The sequence below is a fragment of the Leptonychotes weddellii genome, chromosome 15 (assembly GCF_054177405.1).
Source record: "Leptonychotes weddellii isolate Sample4059 chromosome 15, ASM5417740v2, whole genome shotgun sequence".
In the NCBI taxonomy this organism is placed as follows: Eukaryota; Metazoa; Chordata; class Mammalia; order Carnivora; family Phocidae; genus Leptonychotes; species Leptonychotes weddellii.
In genome coordinates, this window is record NC_138383.1 from 10,543,035 (window position 1) to 10,564,480 (window position 21,446).

Here is a 21,446-nt window from a genome sequence, read left to right on the forward strand (position 1 = left end):
AAAAAAAGAAGACAGAGATCCAAAGTGCCGGCGAGGACGTGGAGGAAAGAGAACGCTCGTGCGCTGTGGGTGAGAATGCAAACTGGTGCAGCCACTGCAGAAAACAGGACGGAGGTTCCTCAAAAAATTAAGAATGGAACTACCGCATGACCCAGCAATTCCACTTCTGGATGTTTATCCAAAGGAAATGAAAACAGTACCCCGGAAAGATAACCTGTGCCCCCATGTTCGTGGCAGCACTATTTAGAACAGCCAAGACATGGAAGGACCCTGTCCACTGGATGAATGGGTAAAGAAAATGTGGCATATACGTATGTACAGTGGAATGTTATGCAGGCATTTTAAAAAAAAAAGGAAATCTTGCCATTTGGGACCTTGAGGGCATTATGCTAAGTGGGTTAAGTCAGACAAAGAAAGACAAATGCCGCAAATACTGGATAATTTCACTTAAATGTGGAATCTTTAAAAAAAAAGAAAGGGTACAAAGAACAGACTGGTGGTTGCCAGGGGTGGGGAGTTGGGTGGGGGGGATGTGAAATGGATGAAGAGGGTCCAAAGTTACAAACTTCCAGTTATAAAATAAATAAGTCATGTGGATGTAATGCCCAGCATGGTGGCTATAGTTAATAATACTGTATTGCATATTTGAAAGTTGATAAGGGAATAAGTCTTGAAGAGCTTTCATCACGAGAACAAAAATTTCATGACTGTGTATGGTGATGGATGTTACTTAGACTCACTAGACTGTCACTCCCTCGAGATACAGTATAGACAAATACCCGATCGTTATGTCATGCATCGGAAACTAATATCGTGTTGTCTGTGTCAGTTAAATTAAAACAAACAAACTACAGGGCAACTGGAAGTTAGTAAAGACCTCCTAGTTCTCCCTGCCACAAAGATGGGCCTTGATATTTTCAGAAGGAGGATGTAAGTAAATGAAGATTTGGCATCTTAGAATGTCAAAGCTGGAAAGATCACTGTAGGTAGCCCCCTCATGTCATGGATAATAAACAGGTGAGCCTCAAAAGGCCACAAATAACCCAGCCAGAGTCCTACAGTGGATGGCAGACCTGGATCTTGACTCTGTGTCCTCAGCCCAACTCTGCCAAGGAGATATTCTTAAAACCCTGCCTTTTTTTTTTTTTTCTTAACAGCTTTGTTGAGCTATAATTCACATGCCATATGATCTGTCCACCATTCAGTAGCTTTTAGTATATTCATAGAGTTGTGTAACCATTACCACAATCAATTTAGAACCTTTTCATCGCCCCAAAAAGAAACCCCATAGCTCTTAACCACCCCCCACCCCGTGTCCCCAGCCCCAGGTGACTCTAATCTACTTTACATCTCTCTAGATTGACCTATTCTGGATATTACATATAAGGGAATCATATAATATGTAGTCTTTTGTATCAGGCTTCTTTCACTTCCATGTTAGAGCATGTATTCTATGTCTAATAGTATTCCATCATAAGGACATTATTTACCCATATTCATCAGCTGATAGATGTTTAGGTTGTTTCTACTTTTTGACTCTTATGAATGATACTGCTTTTTATGTGGCTGGTGTTTTAATTTCTCCTGGCTATATATAGAAGTAGAATTTGGGGCTTATATGATACCTCTGTGTTTAACCTTTTCAGGAACTGCCAGACTGCTTTCCAAAGCACTGCCCCGTGTTACATTCCCAGCAGCAGCGTAGGAGGGTTCCAATTATCTGTCTTTTTGATTATCGCCATCCTAGTGGGTGTGAAGTGGTACCTCATTGTGGTTTTGATTAACACTGCTTTTTTTAAACCTACCTGCTCAGAAACCTCCAGCGCGTACCCACTGCATTTGTAAGGTCTTAACTCTTTGGTGTGGTCCTCAAGTCCTTCCCCAGTTGCCACGTCCAGTCTCGCCATCTCTTCTGCTATGCAGCCCTATGGGAACCCACCAGGCAAGCCAACCCAACCTCCCCTGCTCTTCCCTTCTGTTTCACAAGACCAGAATGCCTTCCGCCTGCTAGCTGCTCTTGAAATTGCACTTGGATTGCAAGGAGCCCAGATGAGATGGGGAATTGAGGTTCCCAGAGCAAAACTGGGAAGATGTGAGATTCTTGACTCTCTCCCTAAGGCTGGGGCTGAGAGGGATCCTGTGCAGGCAGGGGTTACAGGATGCCAGAGCATGCAGGTGAGGGCTCTGTGCTTAGTCACTTTCCTCCCATAGTTCCGTGTGGCAGGTTGTAAGAGCACAGCCCTGGCTTTGTCCTCATCAAAGCCAGGGAGTGGGAAGAAGGACCTTGGTTTCAGTTCTCAATGTTGGATTTTCTTCTCTGCTCCTCCCGCTGGCAGATTAGGTTGGGTACATTTTAGCCTGATGTCAAGTTTTTCTTATACTTGCATAAGAAACCCGTTTAATAGACTAACTTGTGGGGCGCTTGGGTGGCTCAGTCAGCTAAGTGTCCGACTCTTGGTTTCCGCTCAGATCTTGATCTCAGGGTCGTGAGTTCAAGCCCCGAATTAGGCTCTACACTGGGCACGGAGCCTACTTTAAAAACGTGTGTGTGTGTGTGTACACATATACACTAACTTGTAACAAAGATGTCAATTGCTTTTTTCATTTAAGAAGATGTCTCTCTTGCCTAATCTCAAAGTTCTTATTCTGATAATGCTTTTGGTTCTAACAATTCCTTGAATGCACTTCTGTCTCACACACACACACACACACACACATCTCTACTATTAATCCAGACCATTGCTGTGAAAATCCTTTACTTAAATACTTTTAGAACTCTCCCCCCCCCACTTGAGTCTCCTTATAAACGAAAATGATTTATGTCGGTTCAGTGGTGTGATTGGCTGTTTACTCTTCCAGAATATGGTCAAAGCACCTTAAATCCAAAATGTCCTCTTTCTTTAGTTTGTTTCAATGGCAGACCTCCATCTTAACTGAAGATCCAGCCCTCAAATGAACTTCTGTCTCTAGAGCTGCCCATTTCCCTTATCAAGGCAGACATTTGGCTTAGAAATGGACAGTTTCTAAATACGTCTTTCCCCCCACCCTCCACCTCCTGGGTTCTCCAACTTGATATTACTGGCCAGCCGCGGGTAGTCACCTGCAGGAAGGCTAAGTTCACAGTAGGAAGATTTATTAACAAGAAGAGTAAATTCTCTCATAGCCTTAGAGAGTAATGAAAGAGAAATAGATGTTGTTTCAGAGCCCTGTGGTAAAACGTGAGGAAGAGCATGTCAGTATTCCGAGTTCTGACTGCTTTGCTGCGGAGAAGACCCGGCCAGTGTCAAGTGTGAATTTACTTTATGGGATTCCCTTGATCACGAGAATAATCCACCGAAAGATGGGCTAAGCCGTTCCTCCCCTCGCCAGTAGGCGGCGCTGTAGCCGCGCTGTTTTCTGATGCCCTTTCCAGGCCCGATCTCTCCAGGGACACTGCTTTTCATCTGCCGTCCATTCTTTGCCAGGTCTGTGTGCCCTCTCAATCAACCATTCCAATTCGTACGTGGCCTATCCTGGAAGCCTGACTACAGGCGAGATCGTGCTTTACGATGGACACTCCCTGGTGAGTTGGCAGCTCACCCGGCCGGCTTCACAGAGCAGGGCGGCATTGCTGCGGGAAGTCCCGCGAGCCGCGTGCAAGGGGAGCCGAGGCAGCATCACTCGGCATCGGGCCTGCAGCTGGCTGTCACCTTCCCGAGGGCAGGAAGAGGGATAGAAACGGAGGCAGAATCTAGATAGACCAGAAAAGGACATACAGCTTACATGGCCTGGTGGAGAGAGAGAGAGAGAGAGACGTGGGGAGCCCAGCAGATGAAGGAGGGCATCTCGGAAGAAAAGAGGAAGGGGAGGGAGAGGAAATGTATCTTCCCGCTTCCCCAGCATCAGTATCCATCTTCCCTTGTCACCAACAGAAAACAGTCTGCACGATTGCTGCCCACGAGGGGACGCTGGCCGCCATCACCTTCAATGCCTCGGGCTCCAAACTAGCGAGCGCCTCTGAAAAAGTGAGTGCACTCACCCTGCCTTCACCAGGCTCTGCTGTCGGAGCTCCGCTGTCGGGGCTCCGCTGTCGGGGCTCTCCTGTAGGGGCTCCGCTGTCGGGGCTCCGCTGTCGGGGCTCTCCTGTCGGGGCTCCGCTGTCGGGGCTCTCCTGTAGGGGCTCCGCTTTTGGGGCTCCGCTGTCGGGGCTCTCCTGTCGGGGCTCCGCTTTCAGGGCTCCGCTGTCGGGGCTCTCCTGTAGGGGCTCCGCTTTTGGGGCTCCGCTGTCGGGGCTCCGCTGTTGGGGCTCTCCTGTCGGGGCTCCGCTGGATGGCTCCCTTGGGGCCCAAGATCTGATGAGCTGGGACTGGGGACAAGGACTGGCTAGTCCCTGACCTACTTGGAATCCATTTCCGAGGGGAACTTCTGCCCTGTGCATGCTGTGTATATGGATACGTATTAACTCAACGGACAAAAAGGCCTAGGCTATGCGAGATACAAGATACGTGACAGGGAAACTTGCGGTGTTATTGAGAAGCGTGCTCGTGCTCGCACAGCCTCCCTAGATACACCCTGAGGCTGCATTTCATAAACCGTGTAGACAAAATGTTGTGCTATTTAGCAGGAGAGATTGATCTCTTCCGACTGGAATGGCCAGGGAAGGTGATCGAGTTGAATTTCAAATGCCGTGAAAAACGTGTATTTTGAGAGGCTGAGACTGAATATTCTAGGAAGCACAAGCATTGTGAGCATCCACACACACAGAGCCTTGGGCTAGGGCGGGGAGGGAAAAGGGAAACCGTGTTTCACACACGGTCCAAGAATTACTTCTGTGGCAATATACACACAAAAAAGCCTCTGTGCCCAACACTCGGTGTTTCCCCGTCAGAGACAGATGTTCTGAACCAATAAAACAAGCACCTTTCGGAAGGGACATCTGTGTCTGAAGCCATTAATGGTATGAAATGTCCCCCTGCTCTCTTTTCCAGGGCACCGTCATACGGGTGTTCTCTGTACCTGACGGGCAAAAGCTCTACGAGTTTCGGAGAGGCATGAAAAGGTCTGCGTTCACCGTGAAACCCGTTTTCGGTAGCCGCCCAAGTCCCGCAGGGGACGGCTGGTGGCCGTGGGGTGGGGGGGAGGCAGGGAGGAGCTTAACTCCCTGAGACGCCGTGCGGGGTGCTTAGTAGACCTGAGAACACGGCCGCTCTCCTAGCACAGGACCTCAGCACGGGAGCCCCCTGCTGATGTGCGAGGGCAGCTAGCAAAGGAGAGAGAGAGAGAGCGAGCAAGTCACCATCCAAAAGTAATTCGTCAGGCGTGACGGGCTGGGACCCTAGCGGCTGTAGCGTTGGCCGCAGGACGGGTGCACAGAGCTGCTGGAGAGCGTCCAAGATGACAGGAAGGGCCCTGCCTTGTTTCTTCCCCGCCCGAGACTGTGACCCTTTACGAATCTTCCCAGCGTGAATTTCTAAATATGAATGACACAGTGTCGGGGGGATTTTAGAAGACCTAGACTCTCCAGGACACACTGAGTTTTCTTACACAGCTGGTTTTGAACCGGAGAGCAGTCACCCTCACCTTTCTGGCTCACGAGTCTGTCTCTGCGTCGCTGCGCTCCTAGGTACGTGACGATCAGCTCGCTCGTGTTCAGCATGGACTCGCAGTTCCTCTGTGCCTCCAGCAACACCGAGACCGTGCACATCTTCAAGCTGGAGCACCTCACTAACAGGTCAGACGTCAAATCCGCGCGGGCCGGACTGGCCGGCCTAAGTGATTTCTGCTCTCTCCAAATGCCATGCACTCGGCCTTCCTGGCTAGGTCTTCCCCGAAGGGGTGGTGTCATGCCCGGAAGCACAAAACCCGGCGCCCCCCCCCCCCTCCGAGTTCACACCCTGGCTCTGCCCCCGGCTGCCCCGCGCTAGGAGACCCAGGCAGGTAACTCAGTGTTTCTGCACCTCAGCACGAAATGATCAGCGATGCATCTTGGGCTGGGCGTGAGGACTGAGTGAGTTCCTTGAGCTAAAGTGTTCAGCGGGGTGCCGGGCACCCAGGAGACAGTAAGAATCGGGCAGCGAAGCGCTGGGACAGTAATCTGCGAATCCCCGCCGCCCCACCCACCACCGAGTGCGGCGCCTGGGGCCGGAGCGCGGCGTGCCTTCCACTGTGGGTATTCCTTTCCTCTTGCTGCCGCACCGAGTGGCCACGGGCTTCATGGCTGAAGGCAGCACACGTTCATTATGTCACAGTTTGCTAGTCCAGGACGGCTCGGCCGAGTTCTCCGCCCAGGGTTGCACGGGGCTGAAATCCAGGTGCCAGGCAGCCCCGCCCTGATCTGGAGCTTGGAGCCCTCTTCCAAACTCAGTCCTGTCCCTGGTGAGAATTCTGGTCCTTGCCCCGGTGAGGACCCCGCATCCGGGGTGGCCCTCAGCTCGAGAGGCCACCCGCTTCCCTGCTCACGAAGCCTGCAGTCCAGCAATGCTGCACTGATCCCTTCCTGTGCTTTGGATCGCTCCAGCTTTGCCTTCTGCCTTCCTGGTCTGCGGCCAGTTGGAGAGACCGCTCTGCTTTCACTGGCCCCTGTGATTAGGTCAAGCCCCGCTGGATAATCTCACTGCCTCCGGTGATCGGAGCCATAGAACATGATGCAGTCCCCAGATGGCTCCTTCGTCACTGTCACATGTTTTAGGGACCAGGGCATGGAATCCTGGGGCCATTCCTAGGAAATCCATGGTAGCGTGTGAGCACTCGAACCCAGTGGTAACTACCTGCTGTGCGCATGCCCACGCCTACCCTTGGAGATATCTCACACTGGAAAGGATCCCCCTTCCCCCCCCCACCGTCATTGTCTGTGGAAGTGTCACCTTGGCCAGCCCTCTTCCCAAGGTCAAGATCCTGCTTCTGGTAGCATAGCAAATGCTTCGGATGCCCCATGTCTCCTGACTCTTTAGTGCCATAATGGGAAATTGAAACATGAGGTGTTAGCGATGAGCTCAGGGACACACGGAAGGCAGGTGGTGGAGTTGGCGATGACAGTGACTCTCGTACATTGATAGAGCATTGTGTAGTTTAGAGTCTTTTCACACACTGCCTCCCTCCGCTCCCCACAAGAGCCCTGGAAGGCAGGAGTAGAAGTTTCATCCCTGAGGCAGCTGGGCTTCAGAGCAGTTCCACCTGTTGCTCAAAGCCCGTCCCCGTCTGCAAGTCCCAGGGTCCACATGGAAGTGCCACGTTTTTACACCCTGCCAAGCTTCTAGAGCTGCTCCAGAGCAGAAACTCCAGGGGCATCTAGGAAATGTCCCAAGGACTTAACTTCCACGCTGGGTTTCACAATTGTGCCAAGAGAGGCCCCTCTTCTGTGACTGAAAGAATTCTCCTCCTAACGTGGTAGAACATCTATGAGAAAGAAACTTTTTCCACCTAATTTCAAGATATGGTGCCCGGCCTCTGTTCTGTGTGTTCAGTACAGCAGGTCGGTCCGACATGTACCCCGCTACTGTTATGTATGTATTAGTGTGTGTCTGTCTGACACCCACACCTGGCTTCTGTCCCCCTTCCTCTGAAACTCCATCCAAGGGCACCAGCAACCCAGTCAGTAAGTGCCAAGGATTTTTCAGGCCTGGTTCCGTCTTCCCTCCACAGGCCAGTGCAATGCTCTTTCTCGGGAAACCTCATCCCCCCACTGGTGTCCAAAACCCCAGGGGCTGCTTCCTCCCTCAGTCTTCCTGGAACCCCGTGAATGTCCACCCTTGTTCATGGGCATCCCAGAGCTCAGTGTTTGTCCTGTAGTTCTTCTAACCCTGCATGGTTTCCCTAGAGCTTTGATCTGTTTTCTGGACTTTTCTTTCACTTTTCAGACAGCTTGTAAAACGTAAGCCCAGATCTCTTCGGGAGCTGTTGTGATAGTTGGGAGCACAGGAGGGCGGCTGGGCTGCTAGGACGCCCTTCAATCCCAAGGCGCCATGACAGAGGGACCCCAAGCCACTGCTTTAGCCCTGTCTTCATCTGAGTTCATTATTAGGGCTTCAGACCGGAAGTTGACATTTGAACTCGTTTCCCTGCCCAGGCTCTCCGGGTTCCGTCAGTGATCTCAGAGAGCTGGGAACAACCCCTTCCTCCCTTGAGTGGCTCTTGACCTTCCCCTCGGCCGTCCATGAGGTATAAGCCACCACGATGGCTCACACTGGCCTCTGCAGCCCCATTCCTCTGGCCGCTGCCCCGAACCAAGTCTTGAACGTCTCCTGTCTGCTCGGTCATGTCTCACTCCTTCTGGGCTCTTCTTACCAGTCCGTCCTGTATCTTCTCAGTGGGCTAGTTTTCTGGAAGTGTTCCTTTCAACCTGACCCTCCCTCCTCCGAAACTGTTACCCGCTGCCCCTCAGCTCTGGGAATAAAGTCCCAGCTCCACCAGCCTGGCATTCAAGGCCCCTTCTTGGTGCACCTTACCTGCTGTGCGGCCTTCCCGCCTTGGGCACCTGAGCCAGACTGGCTTGGCCGTGGCTCCCAGAGGCCTTGCTCACCTGCCTCTGCCTCCGCGGGGCCCTCCTGCCATCCTGTCCCACCACACCCCACAGCTGAGCTGGACCTGCCTCCAGAGCCCAGCCCCGCGGCCACCACCCCCAGAACACCCCCAATCAGCGCAGACACCGTCATATCAAATAGCGTCTGCCATGGGCCAGGCACGATGTGAGCCCTTCGGCTGGGGGTCACCTGTTCGGTGCTCATGGCAGCCCTGCCAGGTGATGTGTTCGCTGACTGAGGTTATCCCAGTTTCCCAGAGAGGAAGATGGGAACTGGGAGGTGAAGGAACTCCCATCCACCTCTCCCTCCTCTGTGGCCCTGGAGTAGCTCCTACCTGCACCCTCCACATGGCACCTCACATTTTATATCTCTGTGCCGTGTCTGCCCCAGGAACGCAGACCTAGGCAGTATGCATCTTTGTAAATGCCACCCCCTGGCACAGAGCTCCAGGGCAAGCAGGACAGGTATGTTTCGTGATGCTCAGGATCACAGATAATGGCGGAACCCCTAAAAGGGGCCCTGGGTTTCAGATGGAAACATCAAGGCCCAGAGGGGTTTGTCCAGAGACCACCTAGCCGGTTGGTAAACAGAGTGAGAAATAAACCCCGTGCTTCTGAGCTGCAGCGTGCGTTCCCCACCAGCCTTGGGCCCTGTAGACAAGTGGCCTCTCAGCAGGTGCTCCCAGGAGCGCGTGTGGCCACCCTGGTCCCTGATGCGCCCCCAGTGTGCACAGCATGAAGGCGGGGTGTGCTCCCGCCCGTTCCCACCTCTCAATGACAGAGCAGCCAGCCCCCTGCATCCGGCAGACACCCTGCGATGGAGTCTGATGGCTGCAGGGGACGCACCAGGTCCCTCTGAATTATCTCCACCACTGGGCATCACTGGGGCCCCGGGTGGCTTCAGGGCTGTAATCAAACACCGCCCAAAGCACTTTGCCCGGAGGTTTGCTTCCCACTCAGTCTGGCCAGGGAGGCCTTGATCCTGAGATCGCTCTGTTCTTCCGTGTGCCCGGGACAGGCTTGAGCTTCGTTCTCAGAGTCCAGATAGCCATCCCATCTCGCTGGCCCCCTTCTTAGAAATCTGGAAATCAGACTAATCGTCGCGTGCAACTTCTTTAATGTGGGGAAGTGGTAGCATGGGGAACCTCTTAACAGCTGTGCAGTGGCCCTTCCGAAGGACAAACAAGCCCTCGATGCCCTCTGGCTCTGCCAGCGCAGTACGTCCCGAGCTGTTGCCGGTGGGCGGAACGTGACCCCGAGGCCCAGCTCCTTCCTGTTGCAGGGAGCGCAGCTCCGAGCCTGGGCCTGCGGAGAGTTGGCCCGATGCCCAGGCCTGCGGGCGTCTCACCTCCACCTGTGCCTTGCTCCCCCAGCCGACCAGAAGAGCCTTCGACCTGGACTGGCTACATGGGAAAAATGTTCATGGCTGCTTCCAACTACCTCCCCACCCAGGTGTCAGACATGATGAACCAGGACAGGGCCTTCGCCACCGGACGTTTGAGTTTCTCTGGGCAGAGGAACATCTGCGCCCTCTCCACGTACGTACGGCCCCGCCCACCCCCCCTACCGGCAAAAACCTTTTCCGGTCTGTTTGCCCCGAGCGCAAAATCCCCAAACACGTGCGGGGAGCCAAAGGACAGATGGCCAAGAGGAAGGGCGAGCAGACTCGAAGCCTGCCGTGTAAAGTCAGTTGCTTTTCCTCCCCGGTCGTCATGCGTGTTCTGGGGGCGGGGGGGGGGCACGGCAGGAAGTTGGCATGGGAACCCCAACTTTCCGGTGATAATGACACTGTCTTGAAAGCAATTCCCATTCTTATATAACTCTGTAACAAGGCTCTAGTTCCACGGTCTGGCTTCAGACACCTCTGGGCTTGGCTCTAAGTGGTTTAAAGGAGTTTGTTAAAGAAGCTAATAAACGTTTTTTTTTAATTTGATGAAACTAGCCAGCAACGCGGTGAGCCAATTTTGTCCTTTGTCCTTTCTGTCACTGTTAAAGGCGGGAACCCACGTAAGCCAGGGGCTGTGTCCCGCTCAGGTCAGCGGAGGCTTTTGCTGGCAGTGGTTTTTCACGGAGGAATAGCATGCATGCACCTCCTTTTGTCTCACTCCCACAAGTATTTTCAAAGACAAGAAATAATCCTCGAGGTAAATCACCAGGGTCAGAATGCCGAGAAATAGCCAGACACCCAGAACCGGGGGCCCGCGGGCCGGGTACGGGTCTCTGATGGCAGGAGAAGCGGCAGGGGGAAGCTGCTCCGTTCCCCGGCTCTGTTGTCATCACGGCGCGTGTTTCCCTTGGCTCTTAGGATCCAGAAACTGCCGAGGCTGCTGGTCGCATCGTCCGATGGACACCTTTACATCTACAATTTGGACCCTCAGGACGGAGGAGAATGTGTCTTAATCAAGACCCACAGGTGAAGAGACTGGTTTTCACAAAAGCCTTTGAACAGCGGGTTGCGGCGGGTTGTCGCGGGGCCAGGAACGACGAGCTTCAGGGCGCTCGCTTATCTTCCTCACTGGCCTTCTCAGGGGCAAACCTCGAGCGGGCACCCGCTTTGTGCTGGGCTCCATGTCAGGCGCCCTCACCACTCAGGACGCTTCTGGAAAAGCGCTCGAAGAAAGGGAATGTCTCCCTGCGGCCTTTTCTCCTCATACGTAATGGGTGCTCAAAAATGGTGCCCAGACTGAATCGAGAAGTTCTCTTGACGTCTGTGACCGAGAGCAAGGCGACCTCTACCTGCTGTGACAGGACAGCACCAGCTGCCCCTGCCCCCTCGGCCTCGGAGCCCCCCCTCGCGAGCCTGGCTTAGCGTCCTTGCCAGGTGCATCAGGAAGAGCCGAGGGCCGATCTTCGCTCAGTAAATATTAGAGAAAGGGGTCATTGTGAAGTTGCATGATTGACCCCCAGCCGTTGAAGGTCACTGGCAGGTCACGTGACCCAGCAGTGTCCGGCTAGCTCTATAAGCTCGAGTGGGCAAGCCTGAGCTTCCTAGTGCTTTTCCTTCTGGCCATAGCCTGGGTATGTGATGATCTCTCTTCTCTCCTCCCTCCCCTCGCACCCCCCCCCCAAACTGCTGCAATTAGCTTGCTCAGCTCAGGAACAACAGAAGAAAATAAAGAAAATGACCTCAGACCTTCATTACCTCAGTCTTACGCAGCAACTGTAGCCAGACCGAGCACCTTGGCCGCCTCCACGGTGCCAGGTGAGTGGCTGTGGGGGCCTGGCCGGGGGCGCCGCGGGGGCGCGTTTCTCACAGCGCTGTCTTCTCCGTCACCTACGGACGGAACGCTCTCCCTGAGCCACTTACCTCCTCCCAGGGGCGGCCACGAGAGCAGCCTTTTAAAGTCAGGTCCCTAAACCTGGCAGGCAGAGCCCAAAGTTGTCGCCTGCCCCACAAGCAGTGTCAACCGTTGCTCTCTCTGAGAACTGGCAACAGGTGGAGAGTTGGAGGTGCCTGGGGTAGAGGGTGGGTCAGGACAGCCCCTCCGGGGGCTCAGAGGCCACACCCGGTGGGGATTTTGACTCATCTGAAGCAGTCTCTCCGTTCAAAAAGGCAAAGGCCTCCCATCCAAGTACTAACCAGGCCCGACCCCGCTTAGCTTCCGAGCAAAGGCAGCTTCCCGTGGGTTCCCTGGAGGTCCCGCCCCGGGGTCATGGCGTAAGAAGGGCAGACCGTGGGGCTTCTCTCATGTCTCATTCTTGGTTTCCAGGTTATTCTGAGGACGGCGGAGCCCTCCGAGGAGAGGTTATTCCTGAACATGAGTTTGCGACGGGACCAGTGTGTCTTGATGATGAGAATGAATTCCCCCCTGTGAGCAATAGGAATCCCTAAAAGAGTGGCTCGGTCTGTGTGCTTAGAAGGAAACGTTCACCTCGGGCAGGAGGCGAAGTCACTTTCCCTGTTCTCTGGTGCTGCAAGAGCTAACCTCCCCTCTAACAGTCAGAAAGCCATAGCGGGTGCTCTATGCTGCAGGCCCCACGGACGAGCCGGCAGGTGTCAGGCTAAAGCTGGCAGCATTCGAATAACCGAATACTAATCCAGGGAGTCGCAGCGGCCTCACTGCATTCGGGGGCCTGGAATCCTTAACTTGGCTTCCCTGGCAGTCTCTGTGCTGCTCACAGGAGGAATTCGTGCCTGCGTAAACTCCCGTTTTCCTGAGGCTCCTTTAAGGATGTCCTTGCAGAATACTGCCGCCTTGTTGCTAAAGACGATGATCTAACAGGGCTGGGTCCGCTGTGCTCAGCAAGGGAGCTAGACCCCCACCCTCCTCCGGCTCTCACGGCCCCCTGGGCTGACCCCAGGCTCCCTGCGGCCGTGTGGAGGGTGGGAGGCTCAGTGGAGCGCTCCCCTGCCTTTCCCTGCATCCTGCTTCAGCCGTTCTGGCAGCGAGCGCCCTCTGGCTTGGCCGGGTGCAAGGCTTGGCTTCTTCCAGCATCCCCGGCCAAAGAGGATTCTCGCCCTGGGGGGCTGCCAGGGCCTCCTTAGCTTCTGACTCTTCAAGCTTCCATTTCGAGCAACACGCAGACGGCTCTCGTGAGCTGAGGTTAAAGAGTGGCACAGATAAACCAAAAATCGTTTAGACTTGGAAGCCGTGTCGGGGCCCAGACTTAGCCGACGGAGTCACCCTCCTGGAGCCAGACTGGGCGCTGCCTCAGGGCCCGTTAGGTCCTGGTCTGTGGTGTTTTTCTCCTGAGCGTTATTTCACGTCAGTTGAAATTCCATTTGCAAAAGGATGGGGTGCAGGCGTAGTTTCTTTCTTGTATAAGTCCTGGGACAATCTGGTAAGCCCAGTCAGCTTTAAAAAAAAAAGGCTGTTTTGGGGCCCTCCGTGCATGACAAGAGGGCTGGGTTTGGGATTGCCCATAAAGGCTCTGTGGATTGCAGCTTGAGATTTACATATCTGGCTTTTAACAGGTTGCCAAACCCAGTGCCAACAAGTCCAGTTTATATTTTAGGGGTGGAGAACAGTGGTTCTTTAAAATACTCATTATAAATATAAAAACAGCTGTTGGCTTGCTGCCTCCTGATAAACCAGTTGTTTGGCCTTTGGGTTCTCATGCCCCGACTAGCCATAAGGGGAGTTCTTCCGTCCCCCGCCAAAAGTTGGCGGTCATTTACCTGATGTTGTATCTTCTAGGAACCAGAGCAGAGCAGATGCAGTGGGGATAAATGTGTCCCACTCTGTCCGGATTTAGAGCCTTCACCCACTAGGTTCCGTTACAGTAATTTTGGTGAAAGTCTGTGACTGCTACAAAAGACTATTAGGTTATTAATTAGATCCTTAAGGGTCATCAAAGTAAACCCTACAGCCTCTGTACTCACACAATTGGAGTACTTCAGATACCGGCTTTCAGGAGGTGGTCCCCTGCCAAAGAACACCTGTATAAAATAATAGGTACACTGTGTAGATCATTTGTTTGGAGATAAAAAAAAAAATGGAGATGCTTAAAATCTAGTGGTAGAACTTGTCAAGAGGCCTGTTCACCTAAACACTGCCAGGAAGCTGGGTCTGAGCCACTTGTCCTGTCTCTCTCTTAAGGACCAAATGTGTGAAAGTTGGTTTAACTTGCATCCGGGATTTTTATTTAGACACAAGGAAGGCTTCCTGCCAGTGAGAGCAGTGATCACTGAATGAGATCCCTGTTAGACCCTAGAGCTGGTGGTTGGGGTCATGGGGGGCCGTCAGGCCCCAGCCCTGCCCTCCAGCCTGCAGGCAGACGGGGAGGACAGGACCGAGCTTCTGCACGCTCCCGATGTCGTGGCAGACAGCCTTCTCCATCTCACTACATGGGGGTCAGAGGCGTGAGGGCCACGGGGATGTCCCCTCGATATGGACCATCTCACGCCCTTGTTGGCAACAATGTCCAACGGGAGAGGAGGTGCTGTACAGCTCCTCTCCCTGCCTTATTCTGCATCGGTAGGCCTATTATGGGTACCCGGCCAGAATTCACACCTCTACCCACATCCCTTCAAAACTTCCGGGATTGTGAAAGCGTCTTGGAGTCTCAGCTTGGTTTAAATCCCTTCTCTTTCGGTTCAGATCATGGCCTTGCCCAGCTAATCTCGAGGGGCTCCCCGGGCCTTTGCCTTCAGAACACAGGCATTGCGAGTGGGTCTTTTTTTTTTTTTTTTTAATATACTCACACTTCCCTGGATATGATCACTCTTATCTCCTCGAGATTTACTTTGCTCCATAAACAATGAGAGAAGAGAACTGATCATTTCTGGTACCTTAGAAAGGTGCCATATTCAGGAAGCAGTTTTTGTTGCAAGAACACGCCAATCTTTACAAGTCTGCGTATCTTCTGACACTAGTCTTATTCTCTTGAGCAAGAGTAAGGGAATTGGGACCAAGGGTATTTACTGACTTTTTAATAGTGATTTAGCAGTCTGTGTTTACAAGTAAGATGAGCCTTTAAAAAAAAAAAGCATATGCATATAAATACACATACACACGTATTTTATACAGAGTATTTTTTGAAACTGTGCCATACTCGTTTACACCTAAGTAAGATGGGTGGATTTTCTGTGGCCATTGAGTGAGGGTCAGTCTGTGGACATACGGAAAACCTCTGCAGTGCCCAGCCTCCCCCTGCTGACCCCGCATGGGCACAGATCTGTTGATAATGCAGCCTGCCTAACCGCCTCTTCCTGGAAAGAGTAAGGCCATTCTGTTTTGATTTTGGTAGATAATCTTGTGCCGTGGAAGTCAGAAGGGCAAAACGAAGCAGTCATGATGAGAAGCGCACCTCAGAAATCAGGACACCCCCTATCAGGTGGTTTTGGAGAAAACAAGGAAGGTGGAAGAATGGAGTACAATTGTGTGTGCGCAAAGGGGGGCAGGTGCCACCGCTTAAGCCACGGGACGTGGTTCACGGCTCTCCAAGCTCTCCTCTGCCCTGGTTGCCAGTGGGTACGGGAGACACCATGTACACATCCTGCTATTCGAAATACGTTACAGCCACAGTGTCGATGCTAACTAACCGTATTGGTCTATAACCGGAACTTCCTATGTTAAAGGGCATCCTTTTTAAATGTATGCCATGTAAAAATGTACTTATAGGAAAATCTCTTTGAATTGTATTTCTTGTATATTACATACATATAGAGGACTGTTTTCAGCCAGGCAAAGTATTTTTGCAGTGATTGCAATAAGTCATTTATTACCTTTGAGTCCCATTTAGGATGCTAATAATAAAATCATGGCAATGCATTTTTGAGGTTTTAAATTTTTATTTCTTACTGGTTTTAGGAAGCAGGAAGGATGCCTAAAATCTTTAGAATACAGTCGTTTGATCTTTAACAGGGGAGGAGGGAGGCGGGCAGGGCCGTGGATTTATCTGTGGGCTCTTCTGCGCTGAGACTCGGAAACATCTAACTCTGTCCTAAGTCTGCATCCATGCTGCTCAGGGCACCCCCCAGCAGCCGCCCAGAAATGGAGCATCTCAGGCCCCACCCCAGACCTACTGAGTCAGAGCCTGCCCTTCCACGAGCTCTCAGCTGAGAGGTATGCATATTAAAGATAGAGAAGCAGTGCCCTAGATCCCAGCTGGGATGAACCTATCCTAAAGCGACCAGCCAAACTGGGTACAGAAGAAGGAAACTAAAATGCATTCAGTGCCTGTGCCGTGGCAGGTCATGTGGCAGGCATTTTCGTAAATCACCTTCTTTCGTCCCCAAAATCAGCTCGCGAGCTAGGTTAAATAATCACCCATGTTCAAAAGCCAGGGTCTTGAACCAGGGCTAACCCCGAAGCCTGGGTGCTCTCCTCCCGAGCTCCGCACGCAGGAGGGCCTGCGGGGGGCGCAACGCGGGGGCTGCGGGACAAAATTCTGAGACTTGGTTTTTACAGCATCTGGAGCTGGAACTTGCCCTCCCTTCCTGACATCTTCTGCCTGGGGGAAAATCGGTCCGTCAGATGCTCTGGCAACGGCAAGCGACGTGGTGGGGATTGCAGCAGGGGGTCACGGAAGGATCGCGAGTATAATCCGCTCTGGAGGTGCTGTCAACAGCAATGTCTAGGAGAACATCTGCAAGAACCTCTCTGACCTTGGGCACTAGGCCCTGGTATTCGGCACTACCTCTGTCCAGAGGCACAGCTTCTGCAACATCGTCTTCTAGGTTAAAAATCAGGGGAGGCTCATGATGCTGCTCAGGCCCCACGTCCCCATCACAGGCTCTGGCTCCGCCTAGAGAGAGCGTGACAACAAATACCCCATCAGACCCAGCTTTGGCCTTATATTGGAAAGAGGAGAGCTGTGATTGATTATACACTAACCCAACCATCCCAGGACTTGAATATTCAAATGATTATTCTGCCTGTCAAAGAAACCACCTTGAGATTTTAGGTGCTCATTCCAGTGATGCTCCCACCGGCCAGAATGACTTCGAACTTCTCCCGGACTTGCCTTCAGAGCCCTTTCGACAGCCAGTCAGGGATTTCTCGTCTCCACCCTTTGCGAGGAAGTAAGATTTTTTTTTTTCTTCCGAACACTGATTTCTTGAACACCAAAATCCTCAATTTGGTGGACTGGGCAGGAAGGCAAGGTGAGTCATTTCACTTTGGGTTGCAGTTGAGATTCGTGTATGAATTCGAATCTGGCTATGAAGGCAGCCTCGGAAGAGGAGTAACAAAAATGGAGTCATGGCTGCATCCTTAGCTGTTGATGATTCAGGTGACTTTTTTTTTTTTTTTTTGCCTTTTCCATACAAAAAGCAGTTAAGGTATCTGGCAGAAGTTAATATAATACAATCGAATAAACAAAAGGAATCCAGGCAAAGGACAGCCATCAGAAAGACAGCAGTTCCTGAAGCCTACTTTGCCTCTGAGCTTCCTAGCAGCCCAACAATAGGGTAGAAACTTATCAGTTACTCAGGGGAAGCCAAGGTTTTTCAGGACCTGAGGTGTGAGAGAAACTTTTCCAGGAGCTCCTCCTCCAGGGAGAGAAGAATGGGCAAATCACACAGCCTTTAGGCAGCCCTCCTTAGTGGTCTTCCTCCTATGGTTGACATTCATTCAGGTCGTTCAGCAGAACGTAAGAGTCCCTGTCTTTGCCTAGAATTTGGAGTCCAATTTGGCTCCTCTTCACTGCCAGTAAAGGGCAGCGAATGAGGTTTGCAATCAGTCGAGCAAGGGCTAGGACGGACGCCTCTTATGAAAATGTAAGACTTCCACTTAGAGGATCATGGAAGAGCTTGCATGGAACCAGCCTTCCTATGGATAACACTTCTAAATTCTAGGCAACATAGTTAGGAAAAAAAAAAAACTGAAGGCACCAGCAAATGACCAAGGGAGGCAGAAACCGAAAAGAAGTTGATCATTGAAAGACAGAGGCCGCAGGGAGTTGGGTCTGCATTTTAAGAGTTTCCCACCCCGCCTAGAGACACCCCTCTGCCGGTGCAGCAGGGAGCAGCTAGAGCCCAGGGAGAAAGGTGTCGTCTCTTTGGCTTGAGGTGTCCAGGGACAGAGCTCAGGGCTGCCAGAACGGGAGAAAATGGATGAGTAGAAATCTCAGGAAGGAGGAGGGAGCCAGAGAGGAAAAGCCTCAAAATCCGTGGATAAACTCCCTCCACATCATTCTCTAATCTAAGGCAATAGATGTCAAGACATGTCATTTATCTGAAATAGTTTTAAGTAATAAGGATGTGGATTTTCAAAGAGAAGGGGAAGGGAGAGATCAGAACATGTCCCACTCTTCCTCCCCAACACACACCCAGCTGTTGAGAGGTCCGTCCTCCCCATCCTCGTGCTCACGCTCCTGGGACTTCAGTGACTCCTCAGAAGAAGAGACCTCCCCTCCCCTGGGTATCATAATTCCTGTCCGATTGAGATCGTTTTAAACAGTCCAGTTACTTCATAGTAACATTCAGGATTCCGATCCTGTGGTGCCAAGGGCTTTCTGGCAGGGCTGTGACTTCTGAAATTAACTCAGCCTGGAGAAGCCATACCTCTGAGATAATGTAATGTAAGGACTGTAATCTAGAAACTTTCCATCTGAAAGCATAACAAATATCTGACAAACCAGTATTTTAGGTTTTGGAGAATCAATAATTCTTGTGGCATTTTTTAATATCCCTCAAGTTATGAACTCAAAGAACTTGTTTTGTTTTAATGCCACATTTTCTTCGGGATCACGTATTTATACTCAGGGAAAATCATTTCTTTATTATATAATTCTTTGGAACGCTCTAACACGAAACAACTGAATCAAATTGGAATCTGCACCAGGTCCCGGATTTTGTTTTGTTGTTTTGTTTTGTTTTTCATTCACTAAAAGAAAAATGTTAGGGTCCCTACGAGGTATGAGATGCTGTGCTCAGCACTTAAAGACAACAAAAACAAAGTATCTTACAAAGCTCAAAACTAGTAAGGGAAATACAACATGGACCCCCTCCAAACCCCTCCAAAAAACCCAAACAAACATGTACCCAAATGACTGGCATATATGGCAGAACGTGATCATTATCAGAGTTTTTCCAAATTGTACCCAGCCGGGAGGATGAGAGAGAGTTTTATGACCGGGGTCCTAGAATTTGATGTGAGGCCCTTGCAGCTGAGAGAGGTTTTGATATGAGGCCAAGGAAGAAGGTCGTTGCTCTTGGAGAACTGACCCTGGAAAAGTGTGGGGACCCAGGCTGGAAGGACCCTGAACTCAGTGGGCAGCAAGAAGCCACTGGAAGATTCTGAGAACCATCCTGACCCAGTATCACATTTCTACAATATACATTTAAGATGGTCAGCGAGTGAACCAAGATGCAGAGAGACTGCTGTCAGTTTGCTAACTCGACCTCTCAAGTCTATTTTCTGAAACAGTCTATTGTCCAGTAAATTACACTTTAAAATATCTCTGAGCTCCCGGGCGCCTGGGTGGCTCAGATGGTTAAGCGTCTGCCTTCGGCTCAGGTCATGATCCCAGGGTCCTGGGATCGAGTCCCACATCGGGCTCCCGGCTCAGCGGGGAGCCTGCTTCTCCCTCTGACCCTCGCCCCTCTCATGCTGTTTCTCTCTCGCTCGCTCTCTAAAAAATAAATAAAATCTTTAAAAAAAAAAAATATCTCTGAGCTCCCATTTCATGTTCAGCCAAACTGGCATTTAAAGCGTAACAATGGAATGAAACATTCTTCGGGTGGAAAGGAACTGTGTTAAGTGTGCTGACCAGCTCCGAGCTTGCTGGAAATGTCAGCCAACGGTAGAAAGCCCTTGTTTTCCTATCTGTGGGGACAGATGACCTGTGCTGGGGGTCCCTAGGTGCTGAGAGCTCCCTGAAGGAGGGCAGCCCACACTCACTCCTGGAGGCCTCCGGGGGGATCCGGGCAGGGGACACCAGACTCACCGCTGATGTAGAAGGCCTTGTAGTGCCCCAGGCGGACTGTCTGAAGGGCTCCGTACTCTCCAGCCGCCCCACTGTTGGGGTGAAACAGCACCTGGGAAAGAGGAACAGAGCTTCCTAACCAGACAGCCATGCTGGATACTCCCTGGAAAGCATTCCTTTCTCTGTCATGGTGTCTGGCCCACCAGGCCCACCCCACCCTGGCCCGAAACACTGACCAACACGGGCCTGTGGGCCACACCGGCCAACCCCCTGGGGGGCCTCCACGAAGTAGCTATTTGGCCAGTTAATTAATCAGAGTGGGCTGCCGCTGTGGTCAGATTCCTAGGCCTGGTACCAGCTACAGAATGCACAGGGTCCAGTGCAAAATCAAAGTGAGAAAAAGCTTGTTCAACATTGAAGAATTTCAAGATGGCACAGCACCTGCTCTTGAAACCAGCTGCAGGGCTGTCCTAAGTGCGGGGGGCGGGGGGGATGTGACTGCGCCGGGTCACACACACGCTGGGGCCCCAGCCCTCAGGTTCAAGATAGGGCCTGGGGACCTGCCTGTCTTACAGATCTTCCCAGGGATTCTGACGCAGGTGTTCCTCAGATCTCCTTGGAAAAACGGCTTCTTCAGCATCCAGTTGATTTTCTCGCTCTCCCTGGAGCAAGGGTGGCATAAGAAGGCATCCTCGAGAGGACAGCTCCGCATGATTTCTCCAGAACTGGGCACAGCCAAACATGGATGTCCTCACCTTTGACTCAATCCCACCCCACTCAGACTGAGGAAACTCCCTCATCAGGCCATCGATGAAAGAATCACCCTACAGAGTGGAAACACCTAATTCGGGCTTTGCCAAGGGCGGGGTCTGGTAGAAAATAAATGACCGGTGTCCTTGGTCAGTTGGTGGGTTTGGGCTGCAAGCGGGAGACCGCCGTGGTATGAATCATGACCAATATATATCACTGGAAAGGCGCTTACGCGATTCAAAGTTTCCATGGGGCTTAAAAAAAAAATGAGAAACATCTGTTGGAGCAGTAAATAGCCGTCCCCCCAAGTTTCCCGGCTGCGAGAGGATGCCAAGGGCGGGGCTCCTCCCACACCTGCAGCTTCCGTGCTCTGCTCTCGTGACAGTCCCCGCAAGGCCCCCAGCCAGCGTGATGACAGCAGGCTCCTTCCAAACAGGAAAAGAAGTCATAACTCAAAACCCACTCTTCTGCCAGGCCTGCAGGAAGCCAAGCCCGTCACTGCAGGAGGCCATTCGGTTTCCTTCTGGAGAAGGCAGGAAGTGGGGGACTTGGAAAATCATCTTGTCCACCGACCTAAGACGCACTCAGACATCCAGGAAGTGGGAGTCGCGCTCCGCTGGTTCAAGTCATGGACACGATTTGAGTCTCAGTCACAGACACTCCAACAGGGTGGGCTGCCACGTCCAGGATATTTATGCAGCGTTACCAGAGGCAACTTGCAAAATCCAAGAGGAAGAGGAAGCAAAACTTCAGGTTGGCTCCGGCTCGGAAACCGGGATGGGTTTTGTTTCCCTTCGTGCAGACTGGCCAGGGCGGTCTTGTTTCTATCAACAGAGGAAGAAGGCTGGCAAATTTACACATGAATCACCGCTGAAGATGGGTCCTC

At 52.0% G+C, this 21,446-nt stretch overlaps 2 protein-coding genes across 8 annotated transcripts in view; one reads left to right on the forward strand and one right to left on the reverse strand.

Annotated features, from left to right (window-relative positions):
- Positions 1–15,711, forward strand: part of WIPI1 (WD repeat domain, phosphoinositide interacting 1) — a 59,837-nt gene extending 44,126 nt beyond the window's left edge. The window contains exons 5-13 of the mRNA XM_006741897.3: positions 3,465–3,562; positions 3,912–4,004; positions 4,968–5,038; positions 5,603–5,710; positions 9,871–10,035; positions 10,803–10,910; positions 11,581–11,699; positions 12,208–12,308; positions 15,188–15,711. Coding sequence (XP_006741960.1) covers positions 3,465–3,562; positions 3,912–4,004; positions 4,968–5,038; positions 5,603–5,710; positions 9,871–10,035; positions 10,803–10,910; positions 11,581–11,699; positions 12,208–12,308; positions 15,188–15,235 — 911 coding nt within the window. The 3' untranslated portion in view covers positions 15,236–15,711. The remainder of the gene's footprint in view (positions 1–3,464; positions 3,563–3,911; positions 4,005–4,967; positions 5,039–5,602; positions 5,711–9,870; positions 10,036–10,802; positions 10,911–11,580; positions 11,700–12,207; positions 12,309–15,187) is intronic.
- LOC145717300 (uncharacterized) overlaps positions 1–21,440 on the reverse strand; it is a 59,235-nt gene extending 37,795 nt beyond the window's left edge. Inside the window, exons 1-4 of one of the 7 annotated variants that reach the window (XR_014140425.1) lie at positions 20,327–20,786; positions 19,832–19,922; positions 16,907–17,028; positions 14,502–16,687 (exon numbers count right to left, since the gene is read on the reverse strand). Coding sequence is in view for 1 of the 7 variants with exons in the window: in XM_081804645.1 (XP_081660771.1) it covers positions 19,832–19,922; positions 20,384–20,522 (230 nt within the window). In the remaining 6 variants the exon portion in view is untranslated. The other 6 variants (XR_014140424.1, XR_014140423.1, XR_014140422.1 and 3 more) reach the window with 6 other exon arrangements.
- Between the last annotated feature and the right edge of the window lie 6 nt (positions 21,441–21,446).